Source organism: Prinia subflava, chromosome W (genome assembly GCF_021018805.1).
Source record: "Prinia subflava isolate CZ2003 ecotype Zambia chromosome W, Cam_Psub_1.2, whole genome shotgun sequence".
Taxonomy (NCBI): domain Eukaryota; kingdom Metazoa; phylum Chordata; class Aves; order Passeriformes; family Cisticolidae; genus Prinia; species Prinia subflava.
In genome coordinates, this window is record NC_086282.1 from 2,858,391 (window position 1) to 2,882,080 (window position 23,690).

Genomic DNA, 23,690 nt, shown 5'->3' on the forward strand with positions numbered 1-23,690 from the left:
TATACTCCAGCAGTCATCCAACTCCCCTTGTCCACCAAATTTTTTTTCACTTCTTCCAAAGACCTGTAAACTGCTTGAGTTGGTGCTGTTATCTATCAGAAAGTGTTGAGAAGACTATTTTGCTAGTTCCCTTCTGAAACAAGTGCCTTTTAATATCAGGGTGACATTTAGTAAAACTCAGAGCCTGGCTTTACTAGCTCAGAAGGTTGTGCTCAGGAAATACCTCTGCCAGCCATTTGATTCCTGCCAGTTTTCAGGAGAAGAGGACGACTGGCAGCAAGACACTTGCAGTTGGCTCCTTTCACGCTGCTGTGGCTGTAAGAACTAGCTATATGCAGGGAATGCTCCTGAACATTCTTCAGTTGCAAATAGAGCGGGAACAGCTCTTGCAGAGGACTGCCATTCTTGCCTATGGAATTGAGATTCACACAGCTGTGTTTCAGACTAGTGCTTTTAGGCCTCAGCCTTCTGAATTTATTTGCGTGTGCCTATTAATCTATACAATTATTACTTCATTATGGTAGGTCTGCAAAATCCCATCTTGTTTCACAAAATAATGACACACTTATGTGTACTGCTCTGCCAAGGATTGTGACACTAGCATTCGGTTTGCTCTTTGCAGCACGGAGCTGATCCAACAAAAAAGAATCGAGATGGGAACACTCCTCTAGATTTGGTGAAAGAAGGAGACACAGATATCCAGGACTTATTGCGAGGAGACGCTGCCTTGCTAGATGCTGCCAAGAAGGGGTGCCTGGCACGAGTGCAGAAGCTGTGTACTCAAGAAAATATCAATTGCAGAGACACCCAGGGAAGAAATTCAACACCACTGCATCTTGCAGGTGGGTAATGTGCCAGCTTTTCAAGGCTTATGTATTTATAGTAGGTCTACAGATGTAATTTGCCAAAATCAGGATTGGTATAGGAGGAGTTTCACAGAGAATTGTCCTGTACAAAGAGCTAACTATAGCCCCTGTATTTCAGGAGGTAATACAATTACTAGAGGAACTTCTGCAGTTGAAAAATTGCATTAGCTTTCTGTCTAATATTTTTCTTTAGTTTAACTGTCCTAATACCTAATTTCTTTTCCTGTGCTTTTTCTACAGCTGGTTACAACAATTTGGAAGTAGCTGAATACCTTCTTGAGCATGCTGCTGATGTAAATGCCCAGGACAAAGGAGGATTAATTCCCCTACACAATGCAGCATCCTATGGGGTAGGTGCAGGCAGTTTTGCCATGAGTAGAACAGCACAAGACTCCTTGAAGTCATATCCAAAGCCAGTTATTTTGCAGCTGTTTTGCTGTGAACACAGTTCAGGTTTTGATGAAGTATTTGTTAGGCTAAGTTGCTGTTGTGAGTCCTATTTGCAGTCCTACTCATTAAATAGGACACAGATTCAGGTGCGCTGTAGCAGTTAAATGCTGCAGTTTGGAAAGATCACTGCAATGTAGCTGTTATGCAAGCAAGCAGATGCACAGTATTGAACAGTTTGGGGTGATATTTGAAACAGAAAAGACTTCAAGTTGTCTCTGAAAGACTTAGATGGAAGGAAGAGAAAAATACCAGGGGATTGTGTGCAAATGACAGGGAAGTGGAGGTGTGTTACATCTGGTGTTTGGTGGGAATCTATTGCTAGAGTTGAAGGACTAGTCCATTTCACAGAATCACACAGAATAATGAGGTTGGAAGAGACCTCTAAGATCATCAAGTCCAACCTATGTCTTAACACCTCAACTAGACTATAGCACTAAGTGCCATGTCCAGACTTTTTTAAACACATCCAGAGATGGTGACTCCACCACCTCCCTGGGAAAACAATTCCAGTGCTTTATTATTCTTTCAGTGAAAAATTTTTTCCTAATATCTAACCTGTACCTTCCCTGACGTAGCTTGAGACTGTGTTCCCTTGTTCTGTCAGTTGCTGCCCGGTGGAAGAGACCGACCCCCACCTGTCTACAATCTCCCTTCAGGAAGTTGTAGAGAGCAATAAGGTCACCTCTAAGCTTCCTCTTCTCCAGGCTAAACAACCCCAGCTCCTTCAAGCGTTCCTCATAGGGCTTGTGTTCCAAGCCCCTCACCAGCCTTGTTGCCCTCCTCTGGACTCGCTCAAGCATCTAAATATCCTTCCTAAACTGAGGGGCCCAGAACTGGACACAGTACTCAAGATGTGGTCTCACCAGCGCCGAGTACAGGGGAAGAATGACCTCCCTGCTCCTGCTGGTCACACAATTCCTAATGCAGGCCAGGATGCCATTGGCCTTCTTGGCCACCAAGGCACATTGCTGGCTCATATCCAACCGGCTGTCGACCAGCACCCCCAGGTCCCTTTCCGCCTGAACACTGTCCAGCCACACTGTCCCCAGCCTGTAATGCTGTAGGGGATTTTTGTGGCCGAAATGTAGAACTCGACACTTAGACTTATTAAACTTCATGCTGTTGGACTCTGCCCATCCATTCAACCGATCTAAGTCTCTCTGCAGAGCCCTCCTCCCTTCCAATAGATCAACACAAGCTCCCAGCTTAGTGTCGTCTGCAAATTTACTAATGAAGGACTCAATGCCCTCATCCATGTCATCTATAAAAATATTAAATAGAACTGGTCCCAGTACAGACCCCTGAGGGACACCACTGGTGACTGGTCGCCAGCTGGATGCTGCACCATTCACCATCACTCTCTGGGCCCGGCCATCCAGCCAGTTCCTAACCCAGCGAAGAGTGCTCCTGTCCAAGCCGTGGGCTGCCAGCTTATCTAGGAGTATGCTATGGGAGACAGTATCAAAGGCCTTGCTGAAGTCTAAATAGACAACATCCACAGCCTTTCCTGCATCTACCAGACAAGTTACCTGGTCATAGAAGGAGACCAGGTTGGTCAGACATGACCTACCCTTTGTAAACCCATGTTGACTGGGTCTGATACCCTGGCCATCTTCTAAGTGCTGTGCGATACCACTCAGTATGAACTGCTCCATTATCTTACCTGGTACTGAGGTCAGGCTAATTGGCCTGTAATTACCAGGATCCTCCTTCCTACCTTTTTTATAAACAGGTGTCACATTGGCCAGTTTCCAATCGCCTGGAACCTCACCAGTGAGCCACGACTCCTGATAAATGATGGAAAGCGGCTTCGCAAGCTCATCTGCCAGCTCCTTCATCACCCTAGGGTGGATCCCATCTGGTCCCAGCGATTTATAAATATCCAAGTGTCCCAGCAGCTCTCTGACTGCCTCCTCTTGGATAACAAGAGGACCATTCTGTTCCCTGGCACCACCTACCAACCCCTGAGGACAGTTATCTTGAGGATAAGCTGTCCTACCAATAAAGACTGAGGCAAAGAAGGCATTAAGCATTTCCGCTTTTTCCTCATCTTTAGTTACTAAGTTGCCTGCCTCATCCAATAAGGAACCGAGGCTGGTTATACCCTTCCTTTTATCACTGATATATTTGTAAAAATCTTTTTTTATTGATTTTACCAGAAGTTGCCAAGTTAAGTTCAAACTGAGCTTTGGCCTCCCTGATTTTTTTTCTACATGCCCTAGCAGCTCCCTTAAATACTTCCTGAGAAATCAGTCCCTCCTTAAAAAGATGATACATCTTTTTCTTATTTCTAAGTTCCTTCAAAACCTCATTGCTCATCCAGACTGGACGTTTGCCTCGTCGACTCTTCTTTCGGCACACAGGGACAGTCTGTTCTTGTGCCCTCAAGATTTCTGTTTTGAAGTACACCCATCTCTCCTGGACTCCTTTGTTTTCAAGGACTGTTTCCCAAGGAACTCTCTGAATAAGCCTCTTAAATAGGCCAAAGTCTGCCCTCCGGAAGTCCAGTGTAGAGATCTTATTGATATTTCTCCTTATTTCACCAATTATCGAGAATTCTATAATTTCATGACCACTGTGCCCCAAGCATCCTCCAACCTCCACATCACCCACCAGTCCATCTCTATTTGTGAACAATAGGTCTAACATAGTCCCTCCCCTGGTGGGCTTGCCCACCAGTTGTGACAAAAAGTTATCCTCCACACACTCTAAAAACTTTCTAGATTGCTGTTTTTCTGCTGTATTAAGTTCCCAGCAGATGTCTGGTAGGTTGAAGTCACCTACAAGAACAAGGGCTGATGATCCTGAAACATTGTTCAGTTGCTTATAGAATAAGTTGTCCACCTCTTCATCCTGGTTGGGTGGACGATAGCAGACTCCCAGGAGGATGTCAGCCTTGTTGGCCTTCCCCTTAATTTTTACCCATAGGGACTCTACTTCATCATCATTAGTTTCAGTACCTATGACATCCAAAACTCCCCTAATATAAAGGGCCACCCCTCCACCTCTTCTCCCTTTTCTGTCTCTCCTGAAGAGCTTGTAGCCATCCAGTGCAGTGCTCCAACTATGTGAGTCATCCCACCACATCTCTGTGATGGCAACAATATCATAGTTCTGCTGATGCACCATGGCCTCTAGCTCTGCCTGTTTGTTACCCATGCTGCGTGCATTGGTGTACATGCACCTCAGCTGGGCTACTGATTTCTCCCCTAACACAGTCTTATCATCCTTGGGCCTGCTTCCAGACAGCCCAGATGCATCCCCTTCCCCCTTCAAACCTAGTTTAAAGCCCTCTCAATAAGGTCTGCCAGTTCATGAGCTAAAAACCTCCTGCCCTTAACAGAGAGATGTATCCCATCTGATTCCAGTAGAGCAGGTGCCATAAAGGTTGCTCCATGATCAAAGAATCCAAAATTTTGCCGATAACACCAACCCTTGAGCCATTTGTTAAAGATGTGGGTTCTCCTATTCCTTTCATCATTTTTCTCTGCCACCAAAGGAACTGAGCAGAACACTACCTGTACACCTGTCCTATCAACCACTTGACCCAGTGCCCTAAACTCCCTTTTAATCACCTTGACACTCCTTTTTTCAATCTGATCACTGCCAGCCTGGAGTATCAGCAGTGGGTAATAATCAGAGGACCGAATCAGCCTAGGAAGTCTCTCAGTAATGTTTCGTACCTGGGCTCCAGGGAGGCAGCAGACCTCCCTGTGGGATGGGTCAGGTTGACATACGGGGCCTTCTGTCCCCCTCAGAAGGGAATCACCCACTACGATCACCCTTCTTTTTTTCTTGATGTTAGAGGTGATAATCCGTTTTTTTGATGAGTCATAACTGGAAGTCTCACTGGGCAGATAATTTTCTTCTAAATTATCTGTCTGGCTCTCTAGATCCAGGGCCTCATACCTATTCTGAAGTGGCACCTGGCTGGGGGATGGAGGGCAGGAAGGATTATTGTTATTGCCACCTCGAGCAGGGACCCATTCCCATTCCCCTTCATCTACCAGGTGCCCCTCTATTGCCTGAGAGTGAGGCATATGAGTCCTCTGACTCCTGGTGGGCCTCCTTTAAGGATGTAAGGGCTGAACTCCACCAGTCTATTTCCCTTTCACTATCCCTGATACTCCTTAATCTTTCAACTTCCTCCTTAAGCTCAGCCACTAGCGAAAGGAGGTCATTTACTTGTTCACACCGTAGGCAGGCCTTCTCCACAACATCCCCTGAAGCCACTGATAAGCTCAAACACTCCAGGCAGGAATGGGTCTGTACAGACATATCCTTTTTGGAGGGCTCTACTTGGTCACATACACCTGTATCAACCACACATTTTGGCCGGGTTAAAACCATTGTTTAGGAGAAGGCCCAAGATTAATCAACCAATATAAACACTACACCAAACTAGCAAGAACCTGCAGCCCTGCCTGCGCAAACTGCTGTGACCCTGTTTGCCTCCTCCTGTTCGCCGCGCTCCAGGTCGCCGCGCTCCCCAGTGGTCTCTTATAATGAGTCACTCAGGAACAAAGGAAGATCCAACCTCCCGTTCCTGAATGGCTCACATTTGCTTTGTGGTTGTCCTCCAGGGCAAGCCATCTGCTGCAGTAGGGGTGCAGTGACAGATTCAAACCATTTTGAATGAGGCAGGCCTTCTTTCCTCCATATAGAAGTAAGCATCTGTGTCCCGGTTTCACAGATGCCCAATAGATTGCTTATAAGAAGTTGTTGGTTGTGGATTGGGTGAGAAAGAAGTCTCTTGTAAATAACTGTACAGAGACAGTGCTTGAGAAGCTCCTATCACTGTGCTTACAGTCAGAGAGAGGATCTGAAGCTCAGGAAGTAATGGGTTTGATGGTTTCATGATATGCTTTTTCTGTTACTTACCTGGCCCTGGCACATGGACAGCAAAATCTGGGAGAGGTGACCATAACAGAACCATGATTGCTTTTGTTTGAGAGCAAATGAAATAAAAAGTGCAGTGTTCACCTTGTTTTTAAAAAGAGCATTAATGGAACTTAATCTACATCATTTGTATTGGTTCTTTACATCACTCTGGGATCCCAGTGTCCCAAAGAGCAAAAAGCCCCAAATCTGATGAAAGATTAGAAATGCAGCACAGAATTCTTTTATGTTACAGGTTTCTTATACCAAGTAATATTGTTTATCAGCATCTGCCATAAGCATTAATTCCCAAGATGTTGCTAAGATCTAGAGATAAATTCTGTTGGAAATACTGTGTTCTTGTCTTTGGCATGAGAAAACAAAACAACATTTTACACAAACCCAAAAGATTTCTTATTGGCATAGAGAAATGTCAGAGATTGGTTTTAGCTGATTATAATTTCTAAAAATCATAATGCCAATCTAACCTGGTTGCCTTGCTTCCTCTAGGAAACGTTAAAAAGGCAGTGGTTTATGCTTTTCCATCAGCTTACTTAGTTAAGAGTTATGGCATACCTTTCCTGGCATCCCACACTTTTCTCTGAGCTGTCATGAGCCTGTTCAGATCTCTGTGATGGGAGGTAGAGAGGAGATGAGTACTGGTTTCACAAGTTCATAGCTGGCAAGTTTCACAGGCTCTGCCTTTTCCTCACAAAGTTTCTTCATTTCTCCCACCCAGCACTTGTGTGTCCCTCAATAGGGCTTTCTGTGGCAGAAAAATCACAGGAACAGCAATTACTTTAAAAGTTTGGCAGAGAGGAAAAATAAAGTTGGCAGTATTTTCAAACCACACTTGTTCAGAGACCAAGCTGTTTTATGAGAGCTGCAGAGTCACTTAATTGCCATTGAGGGGAAAAATGAAATCCACTGGCAATTCTTTATGCTTCTGCTTACAATTTCAGTGTTTCATGCTCCTACCCACTCATTTTGACTACCTGCTTTTTTTTTCTTTTCTGTCTCGCACAAGAAAGATCTACTGGTTAGAGGCAGGCAAAATTGCATTTGTCAGTTTTCTCTTATTTTTACTCGGGAGACTTCAAGGGCAGTATATTGATGGAAGCATGGGGTTACAAGTTCATTATTTTTATAACCAGTGTAAAACAGCTGTTCCTTGTGACACTCATAATACATTTTATCAATTACAGCTCTCATAAAATATGACTGAAGATAGAACAGATCTGTGCTGTCACAGATGAGTTCAAAGTCTTGCAAGAAAGAAAGTAATACAAAGACTTCTGTGTACACACAGGGGTAGCTCAGTAGCACAATACATTGATCTTCAGAGCTTCTAGTGTTGTGTCACAAAAGTTGCAGCCCAGTAAATTTACCAGTTCAAATTTGTCCACAACTATTTTTTTTATGTAGGGTTAAGTATCGTGTCTGCTCCTGCAGCTGGCACAAACTCCATGCTATGTACTTGGGGTGATTCAACAGAAATCTGCTTCTGTGCCTGATCCCAATTCTTCATTTGCTCGTGAATGATCTGGTAGTGCAGAGGCACAGATGACTGTGGAGCTGCAGTATAAATTAGTATCTGGAGAAGTGTGCTGCTCCTATGACACTGGAGGCAGAATGAGTTACAGGAAAGAAACCACAAGTCTCTAGGCACTATTACTTCCAGCATGAAAAAGGAATGTATGTTTTACCAGTGTCATGTTAAGATGTTCTTGTGTTTTCCAGCATGTGGATATAGCAGCATTGTTGATCAAATATAATACATGTGTAAATGCAACAGACAAATGGGCGTTCACACCTTTGCATGAAGCTGCACAAAAAGGAAGGACACAGCTCTGTGCTCTGCTATTAGCTCATGGAGCAGATCCAACCATGAAGAACCAAGAGGGTCAGACACCACTAGACCTGGCAACAGTAAGTTCATGTTAGCCAGCCACAGGTTGCTCTGGAGGATGTACTCTGCATATTAAATTAATTTCTGTGGCTCCATGGCATCAGCAGTCCTCAGCTTCCATTGTGCTGAGGTGGAGAGAGAAGGCATCTCCTTAATCTCCACCTCTTTGTGGCTTTTTATCCATGGGACCAGGCATTTTCCCTTGGCTAAAATCTTAGCATGGCTTGTGATTTAAGGTTTGCTTCTCCCTAAGGATTCACTCCTGGGATCAATCTCCTCATTCCCAGAAATAAAACTCTCTGAAATGTCTCTGATGATTGTCAGTCTGTGTACTCTTAGTGATGATTTCTTTGAACCTAGGAGGAACACCACATGGGCCTTTAGAGGAATGGGAACATTTAGTGGATTATTACACTCAGTGCCTCCATATTGCCTCAGTTCCTTTTTTTTAAATTAACTCCAAAACAACATTCCAAAGAATTCATTCTACTTCAAAAATTTTTAGGTGGCTATCAAACTTTTACTAAAACTGCCATCTGTAAACTTTGTTGTAAATTATTTAAAAGCCTAATAAGGTTATATGAACATATAAGCCCCAGATTAAAAAATCTTGATGGAATAAATAATGCAACTAAATTGGATGCTGTGTCTGATCTCAGTGCAAGTATCTTTTAGGGTTTTTGATTTATTTATGGAGAATTCAAGAAATATCCTCCAGAGTAATCTGAGCTCTAGAAACTTGCTTTATGATGAAGGATATTAAAATCATTTGATTTCTCTGGGGGAAAAGAAGGATGTCTTAATCATGTTCTACAAGAACTTCTAAGGAGGAACTTCTTGAAGATGAGGGTGTTGCTTAATTTAGTCAATAAAGGCTAAATCCAACTGTTAGCTAAGATCATACTTCTCCTGAGCTCCTGTCCTTTTTTTTTCTATTCTAACCCAAGAGATGTGATTATAGCAAAGGCAGTGGTCATCTTTCCACTGGAACCTTGTTCCAGTGCACCTGAAGCTGAGCCTGACAAAGAAATTAAGAAGTGGCATTTCCTGTCCTAGGTTCTGAAGGATTTCAAATAAAGTTGCTGCATTGTTCTCCCTGGCTTTAGCACATAGAAAGTCATTGTGCCAGAAAAAATTATATGTAGCTTCTCACATACCTTTAGAAATGGGGAGAACCTGATTCACCTATGCCTTGAGTGGTGAATCAAAATGTTCTTGCAACCATGAATTCCCCTGTAACAGAAGCTGGCAGTTTTCTTTCTAATGGGGAAGTGAACAATCAAATAAAACAATTAAAAATTATTTCCAGAGATCAATAGGTTGTAATGTTAGGACCTCATGTTGGGTGTTCTTTCTTTTTTTCAGGCTGATGATATCCGAGCTTTGCTGATAGATGCAATGCCTCCAGAAGCTTTGCCTACGTGCTACAAGCCTCAAGCTACTGTTGTTAGTGCCTCTGTGATCTCACCAGCATCTACACCGTCCTGCCTCTCTGCTGCCAGCAGCATAGATAACCTCACAGGGCCACTGGCAGAACTGGCTGTAGGAGGGGTATCAGATGCTGGGGATGGAGCAGCAGGAAGTGACAGGAAGGAAGGAGAAGGTGCATTTGCTGCTGGACAAGTTTACATTGCCAGAAGTACAGTAGTTTAGTATCAAAATGGGCCTTGGTTTATCTGAAAAGCATTTCTGACTAGCCAGAAAATACTGTGCAGTTTGAATTGTTATCTATGTTTTAAAGTGTCTGATGCTTGTTAACTGTTCATCTCTGTTTGCTATCAGTCGTTAGGTCTGACTACAAATGCAGATCTGATTAGGCCCCCAAATGTTCATTGACTTTGTAAGAAAAATCCAATGAGAATTATTTTGATAAAGCAGTTATGATTTTGATGGCTGGGGGATTTTGCCAAGGGTTTTTAAACCCTTTGATTAGTACCTGGAGTCCATGCTTTAGGTCAGAATCTAAGGGGATCACATAGCAAAAACATACTCACCCTTCTTTTCCTTCTCTTTGCATTATGAGCCTGTATTTGTCACAGATGGTTCGTGCTTTTAATAGTTGATTCTGAAGAGGGAACGGTGATGAGCTTTGCACAGAGCTTTGACACAATGGAAGTAGTTTTTTTATTACAGACATAGACAATTTGATTGTAAAAAGAATCAGAGTTTGGAATTTTGAGAGGATCAGTGGTATTGCTTGATTGTTTTTTTAAGGTGGTTGGTTTGGTTTTTGCTACTTCAGATAAATAGGATATAAAGACCTGTTTCTTCTCTTATAGTTTCTGGTCTTGACATGAACATTGCCCAGTTCTTAAAAAGCCTGGGTCTTGAACACCTTCGGGACATCTTTGAGACAGAACAGGTAAGTGGCAAGCCTCATCTCTATTTCTGTGTTTAGGAGATAAACTAACATAATAAATTTGAGTGACATTTTCATTTTTCTAACTGAAAAGGGGAAGGAAAAAACCCAGACTTCACATCTACAGATAAACAAGTGTGTTCAAGTTTTCTTTCAGTTTTCTGCAAATGAATTGCCAGATACAATATGATGAAATTGCAAAACCTATAAAAATATCTTTTCTTGTTGGATTCAGGTGTCAAGTAGCTTTCACTTACACATACACTGTGACTGCCAATTTGGCTTGTATTCTGAGAGTTATTTTGGACCTTGTGAACTTTGAACATGATGACTATAACAAAGTTAGGTTCGTATGTCACCTGCATCTGTCCTTCAGCAGTCTTGGCAGCCAAACAAGCCTTTCACCACCTGTAGTGCTACATGTGATACTTTGGTTAGATCTAGGAAACCCTCCAGTTTGACTATATGCTGAAATAAAAACCTAGCATGGGAGTAGTCACAATACAGAATGTAGAAGATACATTTCCTATTAAGTTAGGACCATAGAATTAACTAGGTTTTGCTGGGCTAACTTTCAAATGTCATTGAGAAATAAGGGAATAAAACCTGCAGATTTATCAGTAATTCACAATATATGAAAAGAATACAACTAATGTAAGTTTCTCAAGCTTACATTACGTTTTACAGCAAAAGTACCTGTAATGTATTTGTAGATTCCTTTTATGTAGTTATATAAATGTCCAGCCAATTCCAAATTAATAAATAATTTTATTAATTAAAGAGTTAGGAAAATAAAAATTTAGGACAAGCCAGTAATCGAAAGTTCAGTGTCGAGTCCCGGGATTGGCACTGGGTGAACCTTATCTTTGGCCTCTAGCACACTGTAACTCCCCCTGTTCACAAAATCCAGTCTTTTAGGGGGTCTCCTTATATACAGTTTATTTAGCCGGGGGCAGAGTATTTCTCCACAGTTCTTTGTCCTCCGTCTTTTTTTTCATATTCATGGGAGTCCCTTTTCTGCCATCTGGCCTGTCGAATGGGGCTTCCGAGGGAGGGAAAAATTAATAGTAATTCGGTTTCCCGGAAGCCTGAATGGGGAAGTGGATTTGTGAATGGAGAAGCATTTTCCCTGATACTGATGTGAGATCCATATCATTCTTGATAGCTGTGTCGTTCACAGTTTCACCGCCCAAGAGGGCCGATCTGTTTCTTGGCCCACCTTCTTTTCTGTTGTTAATTTTGTGTTTCCCGAGTTCCCAACAGGGGTATTGTTCATCCTGGATTCCTGGCAGTGGCTGTTGTTCATCCTAAAATTCATTCATTTCAAGCTCAACCAGCTTGTTCATTATATTTTACAGAACATATCTTTAATCACATTTTATATACACAATAACACGAATTATTTCATGTCATTTATTGCAATTCCCTCCTTTTCTAATTTTAACATATAATTCGAGTTTCCCTTTTTTTTCTTCTTTTTTTAATCCCAATTATTATTCCACCGAGGGTCATTGTTGCCTCTTCCTGTTCTTGCCTGTGCTTCAAATTTGGCCAATACTAGCACTGCCCAGTTCTCTTTCCTCCCTTTTAGATTCATTATTTTTAATGCTTGTATACCTTGTGCTACCCTTTTGCCAGGGCTCTATTAATGGAGGCTGGACCGAGCAACACAGAGTACAACCAATATGGTCAGATGATACGTTCTCCTCTTTATTCTCGAAATGGCCTATTTTATATAAACAGTGTGAAATAATTTACAATTGCAGGTGCATCCTAATTGGCATTCAGCGTGAACAAAAATGTAAACAATCTTAGTTTAAGGTAGCTACCATACTTTTGCTCTAACTATCCTATCTAATCCATACACACACCTTAACCTAAATTCTAACTGCGCCAAAAGCTTATCTACTTCTACACGGGCCCAAATCTGGGGCCTAGCAGGCCCAAATCTGAGGCCCAGTTTGGGATAGCTCAAATCTCATTCCACAACACATCATGCCCGTGATCTCTAAGAAATCCAGTTACACTACCTAATGCAAGGGGCCGGTGAAACCGTGTATTAGGTGCTGTAAGATTATTATTCCGGTTATGGGCCCTAATATAAGTAGTCCGATCAGCCCCCCCTTTTTCCCTTTTTCAAATATCCATCCCCACCATGAAATTTTATAAGTTAAACCCTCCTTTTGGACAGTGAGGGAGTTACTCCGTGACGGTAGAGTCGGCGACAAAGTATCTCTAAGCAAAGTAGCTGGGGTAGCACGTGGTTTATTGTGGGGGGGGCTTGCTTGTAGCTGCTAGGCACAGATAAAGCAGGCCAGGAGAGCAAGAACAGAGAGGGAAAGAGGGGGGAAAGAAGAGGGAAAAGAGAGGGGAAAAAGGGCAGGGGAAAAGAGGGGATAAGAGGAGGAGGTTCTGAATACTGTACAATAAATATCTTTCCAAGTTGAATACTATGAGTTGGACCAACCAATCTAATACAAGATAACAACATTTACATACAGCCAATAGAACTGTCCCATTACCTAAGGCAAGCAGAAGGGTATTGTTTAATCAAGGGAGCTGGCCCTCAGCTTGGTACATCATTATTCACTAGCTGATGGCCCTGTACCCCACACCCTAAATCTCAAAGCTTGCTTTCATTTCTATCTCGCTTGCTGAACTCATACTTCCAGAATCTAAACCACCATATTTGCAAGGTCTTTCTACTTCATCCTTCCCAACAGGACAGGAATTCTTTCTTCCACACATTTGGTCTTTTCTACCTTTTTAGAGATTTCCTTCTCCTTAGTTAGTATATATCTTACTGCGGCCTGGTGTTGACATATGAGGTCCCCAATTTCTGGTTGCTTTTGTGGCTTTTAATGTTAAGATGTCCATGGTGAAATTCCCCATTACCTCTATTGCTACCTGTAACCTTAAGAGCTTTTCTCCTAAGTGAATCAGGGATTCACATTTCCCTTTTTCCTCCCATACCCAGGTTGCAGGATCATAGAGCTGTAACATTCTTAGCCTGTCATCCGATTGACCAGGGATCTCCCTTTTACATACCCTGTCCTGATTATTTCTGGTGGATTTTACATCTCCCTTTTATTTTGGTAACAGGCCTGACCGGTTGTTTGTAGGTAACGCCTTTTTGTTTAGTTGTTCTTTTTGACTTCCTGGTGTAAACTCCCGGCACTGAGTGTCTTTAAAGGCATAGTACCCTAATTCATAGTTATCCGGGGCTTGGTATTCCGTTGTTTCCCTGGTGGGTTGCTTTAATTGCCTCCCCAGGCTAAGCCAGGTCTCGTTAGGCTGACCCACTATCGGGCACACGGCTCTGTTCAGGACTGAGAGAGTTATCCATAGGTACATCCCTCTGCCTATGCCTCTGCCCACTGGGGTGCTGCCAGTGGCGAGATAGTCCATCTTGGCGGCAGCAGGGATTTTCTTCTCGGATCCTACGGCTCGTCTGAACGGCATACCTCCTCTTAAAATGCCCCACCTGGATAACTTTACCGGTTCCACTATACAGGGCACCCTGTTAGTCCTTTGACACTCGGTGGCTAAAACCTGGGCCTTGGAATTCAATTTTCCCCGTACCCTGTTTTGGTATAGGAAATACCACCTGGAAGAATCTGATTCCAATAGCCCCAAACGAGTGGCATACTCTAAGAACCAAATGGTCGGTTCTTGTTCCTTTTCAAAACACTTTCTACACAATCCCAAAGGCCTCCACCCCCACTTACAATGTACAACCCAAATTTCTTTGCAATATTCACACTTAAAATGAATGTATGGGTTACAGGGACACTCCGGCTCTCAGCAACTTATTGCGTTTCCCTCAGTAATCTGCTGCTCCAATGGATTTTGATTTTCAGGTCCCCGGGATAGGAGGTAACCTTCCACTCAGGTCTCTCTTCTCAGATTTCAATTTTCTTCACCCTCGAGGCATGCGTCCACTCCTTCTCCGCTGTTCTCACGGCGGTGTCTGTTGTTAAAAGAACAAGAAATGGGCCCTCCCGATGCGGGGTTATGGAAACCTCTTTCCAGGTTTTAATTAATACCTGGTCCCCTGGCTGTATTTTATGGATTGCAAATCCCAGGGGAGTGCTCTGCATTAATATTCCCTTCTTTCTAAATTCTTGTAAGTTCTTATTTATGGCTATTAAGCATAGTTGGATCTGGCCATCCTCTAATCTGGGGTGTCCCACAGGCATCCCGTGCTCATAGGTCATCCTGTACAACATTTCAAAGGGGGATAGTCCACTATCAGAATTAGACATAGTTCTTATGTTCAGCAGGGCTAAAGGGAGGCACTTAACCCATGACATCTTGGTTTCCAACATTAATTTTGATAGCTGAGCTTTCAGGGTCTGATTCATTCTCTCTACCCGCCCTGAGCTCTGTGGGTGCCAGGGTGTGTAATAGTCCCACCGGATCCCTAGGGTGTCTGCCAATTGCCTGATAATCTTAGATGTAAAATGGGTCCCTTGGTCTATGTGGTCTATGATGCCGTAGTGGGGGATGATTTCTTCTAGCAAAATTCTTGCTATGGTTCGGGCTGTTGCTCTGGCACTCGGGAAGGCTTCTACCCAGTGTGTTAATTGATCTGCTATCATCAGTAGGAACCTGCACCTCCCCACCCTGGGTAGTTCTGTAAAATCTATTTGGATTCTTCCAAATGGACAGTATGCCAGGGGTCATCCCCCTAAGGGGGTCTGTCGTGACCTTGTTCTGTTTATTTTCTGGCATGCCATACATCCTAGCACTTCCTGCTTTGCCAATTCATAGATTCCCTTGCACCCGAAAAAATTTAGAAAATGCTCAGCCAATGCTTGTGCTCCCCAGTGAGTTTGTTGATGTAATCTATTTAGGACCTTCCTCGTATATTCCTTTGATATTAATTCCCTACCGTCTGGCAGTTTCCATTTACCATCCTCCCACTTGCCCCCCAATTTCTTATAATCTTCTATCCCTTTCGGGGACAACCGGGAAGGATATTTTTGGGCATTTCTCTCTCTGATCTCCGGAATATTTATTACTAAGAGGGCTGCCCTCTTTGCCTCTTTGTCTGCCCAATTATTTCCGCAGGTCCTGAATTGCATCCCTACTTGATGTCCTTTTACATGCGCTATGGCAATGGCCTTGGGTCCCCTTACAGCTTTTAAGATTCGCTTTATTAGTTCTTGGTGGATCAATCCCTTTCCTTGAGTACTAACCAACCCTCGCTTTTCTCAGATCTTTCCAAATGTTATGTGCCACCTCAAAGGTGTATCTGGAGTCTGTGAAAATTGTACCTTGTTTGCCTTTTAGTCTTCTCAGCGCTTGCAGAACCGCATACAGTTTGCAAGCCTGTGCCGACCAGCTCGTGTTCAAGGGTCCCGATTCTATGACCTCCCCCGATTTTCCATCCACCACTGCATATCCTGATTTCCTTTTCCCTTCTACAACCCTTGCGGATCCATCTACAAACCACTTCTCACCCTCTCCCAACTCCTCCTCCTCTAAGTCTGGTCTTATCTTTGTCTGCAATTCCACCACCTCTGAGCAATTATGATTACATTCTTCTGATATTTCTCCAAACAGGAACTGGGCTGGATTTTGGGCTGCGGCAGTCCGCAGCTCCAACTCGGGGAAATTAATTAATATAGCCTCATATTTTAGTAGTCTGGCATCGGTGAGCCACTTGTCTGCCTTCTGTTGCAGAATACTCCTAACGTTATGTGGAGTGTACACTACCAGAGGTGCCCTAAAAGTAACTTTCTTAGCTTCGTCTACCATTAGTGCCACTGCCAGTATTGCCTGCAGACAGGTGCCAACCTCAGCTCACAGGGTCTAAAAGCTTCGAGACATATCCCACCTGTTTTCTGATCCCTGCCCAGTCCTGGGTTAACACTCCATATGCCATGTGGTTACTTATGTCCACAAACAGCTGTAACTGCTTTCTTACATCCAGAAGACTTAGTATAGGAGTGGTAACGAGGGTCCCTTTCAATTCTTCAAATTTTGCCTCATCCTGCTCTGTCCATTTTACCCTATCAGTGGTCAGTTTTTCATACAAAAACTTTACCCTTTCACTATAACTTTTAATCCACTGCCAGCAATAGCCCAAAAGCCCTAGCAACTGCCTGACTTCCCTCTTTACCGCGGGTGTGGTAGTGCAACAATTCCCGCGATTCTATCTGGATCTAATTTCTTCTTTCCTCTCTTAAGCCAGTGTCTTAAATATTTTGCCTCTTGCTCAGCAAACTGCAACTTGGACTTAGATACTTTCAATCCCTTTTTCCCTAGGAAATTTAACAATTCTATAGTACTTGCCCTCATGGTCTCTTCCCAGGGTCCAGCAATCAGTAGATCATCCACATATTGCAGAAGCTTTGTCCCTTCTGTCGGAACAAACTGATGTAGCAACTGTCCTAGTGCTTGCCCAAATAAGTTCGGGGAGTCAGTGAATCCTTGGGGCAGGGATGTCCAGCAGAACTGTTGTTTTCTATTCGTTTCTGGGTCTCCCACTGGAAGGTGAAGAGGTCATGGCTCTCCTCAGCTAAGGGGCAGGTCTAGAAGGCGTCTTTGAGATCTATCACACTATACCAAGTGTCCTCAGGGGAGATCTGGTTCAAAAGGGTATAGGGGTTGGCCACTACAGGGAAACTAGTCTTTGTCCTTTGATTCACAGCCCTCAAATCCTGGACTAACCTGAAACTTCCATCAGGTTTCTTTACTGCCAGGATCGGGGTGTTATGTCTGGACAGGGAAGCTTCCAAAATTCCCCATTTTACCAGATCATCAGTTACAGGTTTCAGCCTTCTCCTTCCCTCCATGGAAATGGGGTATTGTTTTATCCTTATGGGTTCCTCCGGGTTTTGGATTTCTATAGAAATTTGGGTCATTTCTATCCTCCCTCCTTCCTTTTGGGTGTGCCAGACTATAGGGTCTACCTTGCTCTCATCTTCCTCTGTCAGCCGGTATAAACTCACCACTATGTCCAATCCCTGAACTTTTAAATTTATTCCTAGGGCTATGATCAGGTCTCTTCCTAACAGATTGTAGTCCACTTCCTCTACTAATAGCACACTTCCTAGACAAATTTTATTTTCTGATTCTATTTACTATATTTTTAATAACTGGAACTTTGAAGGGTTCCCCTTTAGCCCCTATCACTATCATGGTGTCACGGCTCTTAACTTTTTGGCTACTTCTGGACCATGGAATGCTTGGCTCCCATGTCCACCAGGAAGGAAGTCTCTTCCCTGTGGGGTCCTATCTTCAAGTTTATCAAGGGCTCTTTAGATGGTCTAGACTCCAGGAAAAAGAGCCCAAGACACCACTATGCATCCTCATTAAAGACCTTTTCATCCTTAATCCTCCTCTGACAATCTCTCTTAATATGACCCTTATTCCCACAATAATAACACTTGGGTTGTTCCTTGAACTTTCCCGGATCCCTTCTCTCTGGAGGTGACTGCCCTCTCCTGGCACTACTCCTTCCCACTTTCCCCAGGTTGGGAGGCTGTTCCCTCCTTTGCATTTCCCTGACAGCGGCCACCAGCACTCTTGCTTGTGCTTTATGCTGCGTCTCTTCCCTTCTCATGTAACCTTTCTGTGCCTCCCTGAGCAGTTCTTGCAACCCTTTTTCCTGCCAGTCCTCTATGTTTTCTAATTTCCTCCGGATATCTTCTCATGATTTTGCCATAAATTTTGTTTTCAGGAACACCTCTCCTACCGGGGAATTGGGGTCTGTCCTTGAATACATCTGTAAGCTTTTTCTTAATCTATCTAGCCACTCCGTAGGGGTATCATCCCTCCCTTGACATTCATTGAATGCTTTACTAATGTTCTTACCCTTCGGTACTGCCTCCCAGATACCTTGTCTCACTATATTTCTCAAATCAATCATACTTCGTTGGCAATCATTGGTTTGCACACTCCACCCCAGGTTTTGGCTAGGCCATTTTATATTTCCTGGCGAATCTTGGGGATTTCTGCACTCCCATTCCCTCATCCCAGCCTGTCTGATTAATTCCCTCTCCTCATGGTTGAATAATGATCATAAGATTGCTGTTATGTCCTCATAGGTATAGATACTTGTGCCTAAGAATTCGTCAAGCCGGTCTGCCACTCCAATAGGATCATCCATGATTCTTCCCATTTCTTTCTTAACAGCCCTTACTTCTGCAGTATTAATGGGCGTGTTCACGTACCCAATAATGCCAGGGGCGGTGGGCACTTCTCTTAAGGGGAGTAGGTTATGCCCATCTTCCTAATTCTCACTTTGTTCCTCACTAGCTTTTCTCCCTTTTTCCCGTGTTCTCCTAACTGGGGGCGTGGCAGCAGGCTTGGATGAGTCAGTGCGGGTGTGCTGGCTGGAGCCGGGAAGAGGAGCCGAATTCCTCCCTGGAGGTGGTTCCTCGGAGGGCAGGAGAATTCGAGGCTGTGGAGGGGGCATTAGCGGAGTTTGGAATTCCACTTGTGAAATCTAGCTCTCAAGCGGCGGCGCCGATGCTGCTACCGGAGGAGCCTGGGCTGACTGCGGGGACTGAGTTGGGTCTTCTGCAGACCTCGGGGGAGGGACAGGGGCTTGTGCAGGTGGGGGCATGAGTACTGAGTATGGAGGGGGGAGGTTATCTAAGGGATCCCATTCTTCCCGCCGCGTGATTCTCATCGGGTATAACCTAATGCGAGCTCTTTCCCACAGCCGGGCATACTCATATTCCTCAAACTCGCTTCTTTCCTTATTTCTCAAATAAGTACATAAAGCTTGACAAGTCCATTGTTTAAATGTACCGAACACCGGCCAAGTCACATGCTTTCTTATTTCCTTCCCTCCCCAGACCTCCATGCAGAAATATATCATCCTTCCTTAGATCTTCTTCTCCTTGCCGGGCACTCCTGCCAACACTCCAATAACCATCCCAGTGGGCTTCCCCATGGGATCTCAGGGATACTCTCCTGAGGAGTTCCCCCCGAGGGGTTTTCCTGAACCTTGCTGAGTTAGGACCCCATGTCTGAAAAAAAATTCTTCCCTGGATTGAATACAGTTATATTCTATTCAGTATCCTAGTTCCCAAGTCATGACCTGGTATCACCAGACTACTAGCCCAGCAGGGGACAGACCAGTGAGGTTTCGTCTGGCGATGGGCTCTCAATTTTCCTAGAGTTATTTGGACCGTCCCTGGTCACAGGCTAAAAGGTTTACAAGTCCCGAACTCCTAAGGACGTATCCTTCTCTTTTAGCCTCCTGTGACCAATATTTCCCAACCCGCTAAGGTTCGAGGGTTACACAAACGGACAGCACTCGCTTCCCCGTCCACTGACCACCTCCCTTGCAGGACAGTGGAACTGCAACCTCAGGGTCCTCACTTGCCTTGTGATAATATCACATCTCACTCACTCACACCCGGTCACCACCACTCAACCACACAGTACTTACGGTGCCTTTTTCCTGCGCGGATTCTTTGTGCACGTTAGAGTTTTACAAGTGAAAATTTACTGCGGTTTTCCCGAAGACCCCTTCCCTGGGTCTCCGCTGAGTTCCCAAGAGCCCCTCCAAGCTAGCTTTTATTCTAACCCTTCTGATTGTGGCTTAGGTTTTGATTGGTTCATTGGCCTGCTGGTCTTGCAAAATCTCCCCATTCCGCCGAGCCGCTGAATCAGCAAGGCGCCTCTCGGATGAAAAAGGGGGGACCGCAGAAACCAAAAACTGGACCCATGTTGGGCACCAAAACTGTTATAAATGTCCAGCCAATTCCAAATTAATAAATACTTTTATTAATTAAAGAGTTAGGAAAATAAAAATTTAGGACAAGCCAACAATCGAAAGTTCAGTGTCGAGTCCCGGGATCGGCATTGGGGGATCCTTAGCTACAGCCTCTAGCACACCATAACTCCTCCTGTTCACAAAATCCAGTCTTTTAGGGGGTCTCCTTATATACAGTTTATTTAGCCGGGGGCAGAGTATTTCTCCACAGTTCTTTGTCCTCCGTCTTTTTTTTCATATTCATGGGAGTCCCTTTTCTGCCATCTGGCCTGTCGAATGGGGCTTCCGAGGGAGGGAAAAATTAATAGTAATTCGGTTTCCCAGAAGCCTGAATGGGGAAGTGGATTTGTGAATGGAGAAGCATTTTCCCTGATACTGATGTGAGATCCATATCATTCTTGATAGCTGTGTCGTTCACAGTTTCACCGCCCAAGAGGGCCGATCTGTTTCTTGGCCCACCTTCTTTTCTGTTGTTAATTTTGTGTTTCCCGAGTTCCCGACAGGGTGTCATGGGTTAGCACTGGCGCGATGCCAGTGCACCCATGAATATATGTTTTCCTAACAACTGTTGTGAGATGTGATCAGGAACAGAGCAGAGGAGGCCCAAAACTTGGAAATAGAAAGAAAACTTTATTAAACTACATAAGAACAGAAATGAAAAAAAAAACCCTATACACACAAGAAAACAGAAATGAAAACCTCCCAGAACATTTCTTCTCCTCCCCCAATTTCCACCCTTCCACGCTCAGACAAAACCCTGGGTTCCCAATCAAGTCATCATCACTCAAAAAGAACCAATCTTCAATTCATCAAGGGAGAGAGGAGTCTTTCTCACACCATAGACCCCACAGGAAACACAGGTCCACCCTCCCGTGTTCCCATGTCACCCATGGCACTACCCAGAAAAGTCTGCCATGTTGACACCCTCCTTTCCATGTCCAGTGCTCTCACCACCGTCCATGGACTAAAGCTGCATATAGGGACCCTTTAAGGACGCTTGGCCAAGTACCAAAGACCAACCATTTTCTCATTTTTGGGACAGCAGTCCCCCCCATCTTCTCCCCTGGGGCCGAGGGTTTCAAGAACAGAGATCTTCATCCCTGAAGGCAGAGGGCGCCACTACACCCTCCTCTTCTCTTCTCTGTTTTCTCCACTCCTGCACTGGCAGTCACTGCAACAAGGTCTTTGGCTCAAGCCAACTGCATCCACCCAAATACAGTCCTTGTGTTCAGGAGGATTCAGGTTCAGTCTAGGGCTAATATTATGCAAAAAAGGCCAGCCCAAAAAGCCACTCCTCTTCATCTCTGCCCACCTGGGATTCCTTTCATCTTCCTCTGACATCTCAGTCCCAGGCTGTCTCTCTCTTGTCTCTCAAACCACCAGCCAAGAGAATCAATGTCTGGAAAAAGTTTTCTTCTGCCTAAGAAAGGGTTAAAGGTCCCTGGCCCTCGGCAGGGCCACAGGCTCGGCACTCCCCCACGCAGCTGGGCACTTCCCCCCCCCCCCCTTCTTCTCCGCTGCCGGCTGCTGCCAATATCAATTCCAAAGCGGCAATCTCTCCGGGGGGGGGGGGGGGGGGCGGGGGGAGAAAGGGGAAGGAAGGCACCCCCACAGTTCTCTGCCCTTCCATCCTGGATGGGGGCTGGCCCAGCTCCAGTCTATTTCACCCCCTTCTCTCTCTCCGGGGCACCAGTCTACCTCATCTTGGCCGCATGGCTTCCCCCCCCTCCCCCACCCAGCCCTGTGAGCTGGGCAGGAAAGGATGTGTGCTCCTCTGCAACCAGGAACAAAGAGGAAGTCCCTCTGGGAGTCCTTGCTTTTAACCCCGTGTTCTCAGAGGTGTGTCCAACCTCTCAGTGGTCACTCCAGGTGCCAGTATTCAAACCTGACCACTGACTGGTTTGACCACATCTTCCTGGAAAACTCACTTCCCCCTCAAACCAGGACACAGGGGTATTGTTCATCCTGGATTCCTGATAGTGGCTTTTGTTCATCCTAAAATTTGTTCGTTTCAAGCCTGACCAGCTTGTTCATTTTATTTTAAAGAACATATCTTAAATCACATTTTATATACACAATAACACAAATTATTTCATGTCATTTATTACACGTACCATTTCTTAAATTTAACATGTTGCAGTTAAATAGATCTGTCTTGGTTTGAAAGACAGGTATCTGCTAGGAAGGGGCAGGACCTCCCTAGAGATGGAGAATCCAAATCCCCTCCCTCCAAATTATTCTAATTTACAATATCAAGGGGCTTTCAGGCAGAGGTATGGGGATAGAAATAACACTTCTTTACTAGTATATATGACCAAACAGACAAACAACAATAACTACAGCATTAATAATAAACAGAACCAGGAACCTTGAGGGCTTTCTTTCACAAAAGCCCGGGAGCAGTTTGATCTCGGTTCCCCTGTGGGACTCTGAGAGACTAAGCTGGAAGGGTGGAAAGTCCTGGGCTGGTGGATGAGATGAGGAGCTCTGCGCTGGTAGCTGGAATGGCAGGGATGTCCCGGCAGGGCACGGCACGGCTACAGAATAGCAGAAAAGCCCCCAAGCGCCGCGGAAGCAGCAGGGGTGGGGGCAGGGCCAGCCCCCCAGGGCAGGAGGAGGCGAGCTCAGGATTCCTGGGTACACAAGTAGATGACGGTAGATTTCCCAGGATGAGACGGAGTGATGACCATGAACTCTTCCCACAGCAAGCAGCCGCCTGACCGTCCTCCCCGATGCTGAGAGCAAGAGCATGAAGCTGCCTCCAACCCTGTTTTTTACTTCCCCCAAAACTCGTGTTATCTCCCCTCTCTGAGGGAAAACTCCCAGAGACTCAAAAACAGTAGGTGTAGCATGGTGCTGACATCTTCTTTGGCCACTTCTTTGTTTTAGTTAAGCATTCAGTCGTTAAGTTTCCTAGCAACTTATGGGAAAAAATTCTCTAAGTGAAAAAGAAACAAATCTAATCCCCAACAAGATCTGTTTACGTGACTGAGATGGATGTACATGTGGAAGTGAACGGTTGAAGTGCAGGAGACTGGATTTGATGATTATTTTTTCCTCTGGCCTCTGCTGCTGATCTTTTATTGAGGAATCGGGAAACTAAGCTTTGAAATGTAATCTGTTGTTTACAATGCCAGCTGTTTCTATAAAATATTCTAGGAGGTACCTCTTCAAAGATAAAATATCATAGAACTTTTTCCCTTTTGATATATGAGGCATAAGCTCTTCTCATTAATTTGGAACTGCTTCTATTCAGAAGGAACCAGCCTCAAACCAGCTTATATGCTTCTCAGGTTTTCTTATTATTTTTTACACCTTCCTGTTGCCTAGCTGGTCTTGTTCTACTTTTGCTTCCTTAACTCCTAACCTGATAAGATCTTCCCCTGCTAATGAGATTTAACAATGCAAATCGGATTCAATATATTCATAATTTTGAAATTATCTAGCTCTTCCTGTTTGTTAGTAGAAAAAACAAGCTCATCTTCTTTA

At 44.4% G+C, this 23,690-nt stretch overlaps 1 protein-coding gene across 2 annotated transcripts in view; it reads left to right on the forward strand.

Annotated features, from left to right (window-relative positions):
* Positions 1–23,690, forward strand: part of LOC134563402 (poly [ADP-ribose] polymerase tankyrase-1-like) — a 187,741-nt gene that overhangs the window by 151,802 nt on the left and 12,249 nt on the right. For both annotated transcript variants that reach the window (XM_063421312.1, XM_063421313.1), the window contains exons 16-20: positions 623–842; positions 1,107–1,216; positions 7,935–8,123; positions 9,469–9,706; positions 10,383–10,465. In XM_063421312.1, the coding sequence (XP_063277382.1) occupies positions 623–842; positions 1,107–1,216; positions 7,935–8,123; positions 9,469–9,706; positions 10,383–10,465 (840 nt within the window). The remainder of the gene's footprint in view (positions 1–622; positions 843–1,106; positions 1,217–7,934; positions 8,124–9,468; positions 9,707–10,382; positions 10,466–23,690) is intronic.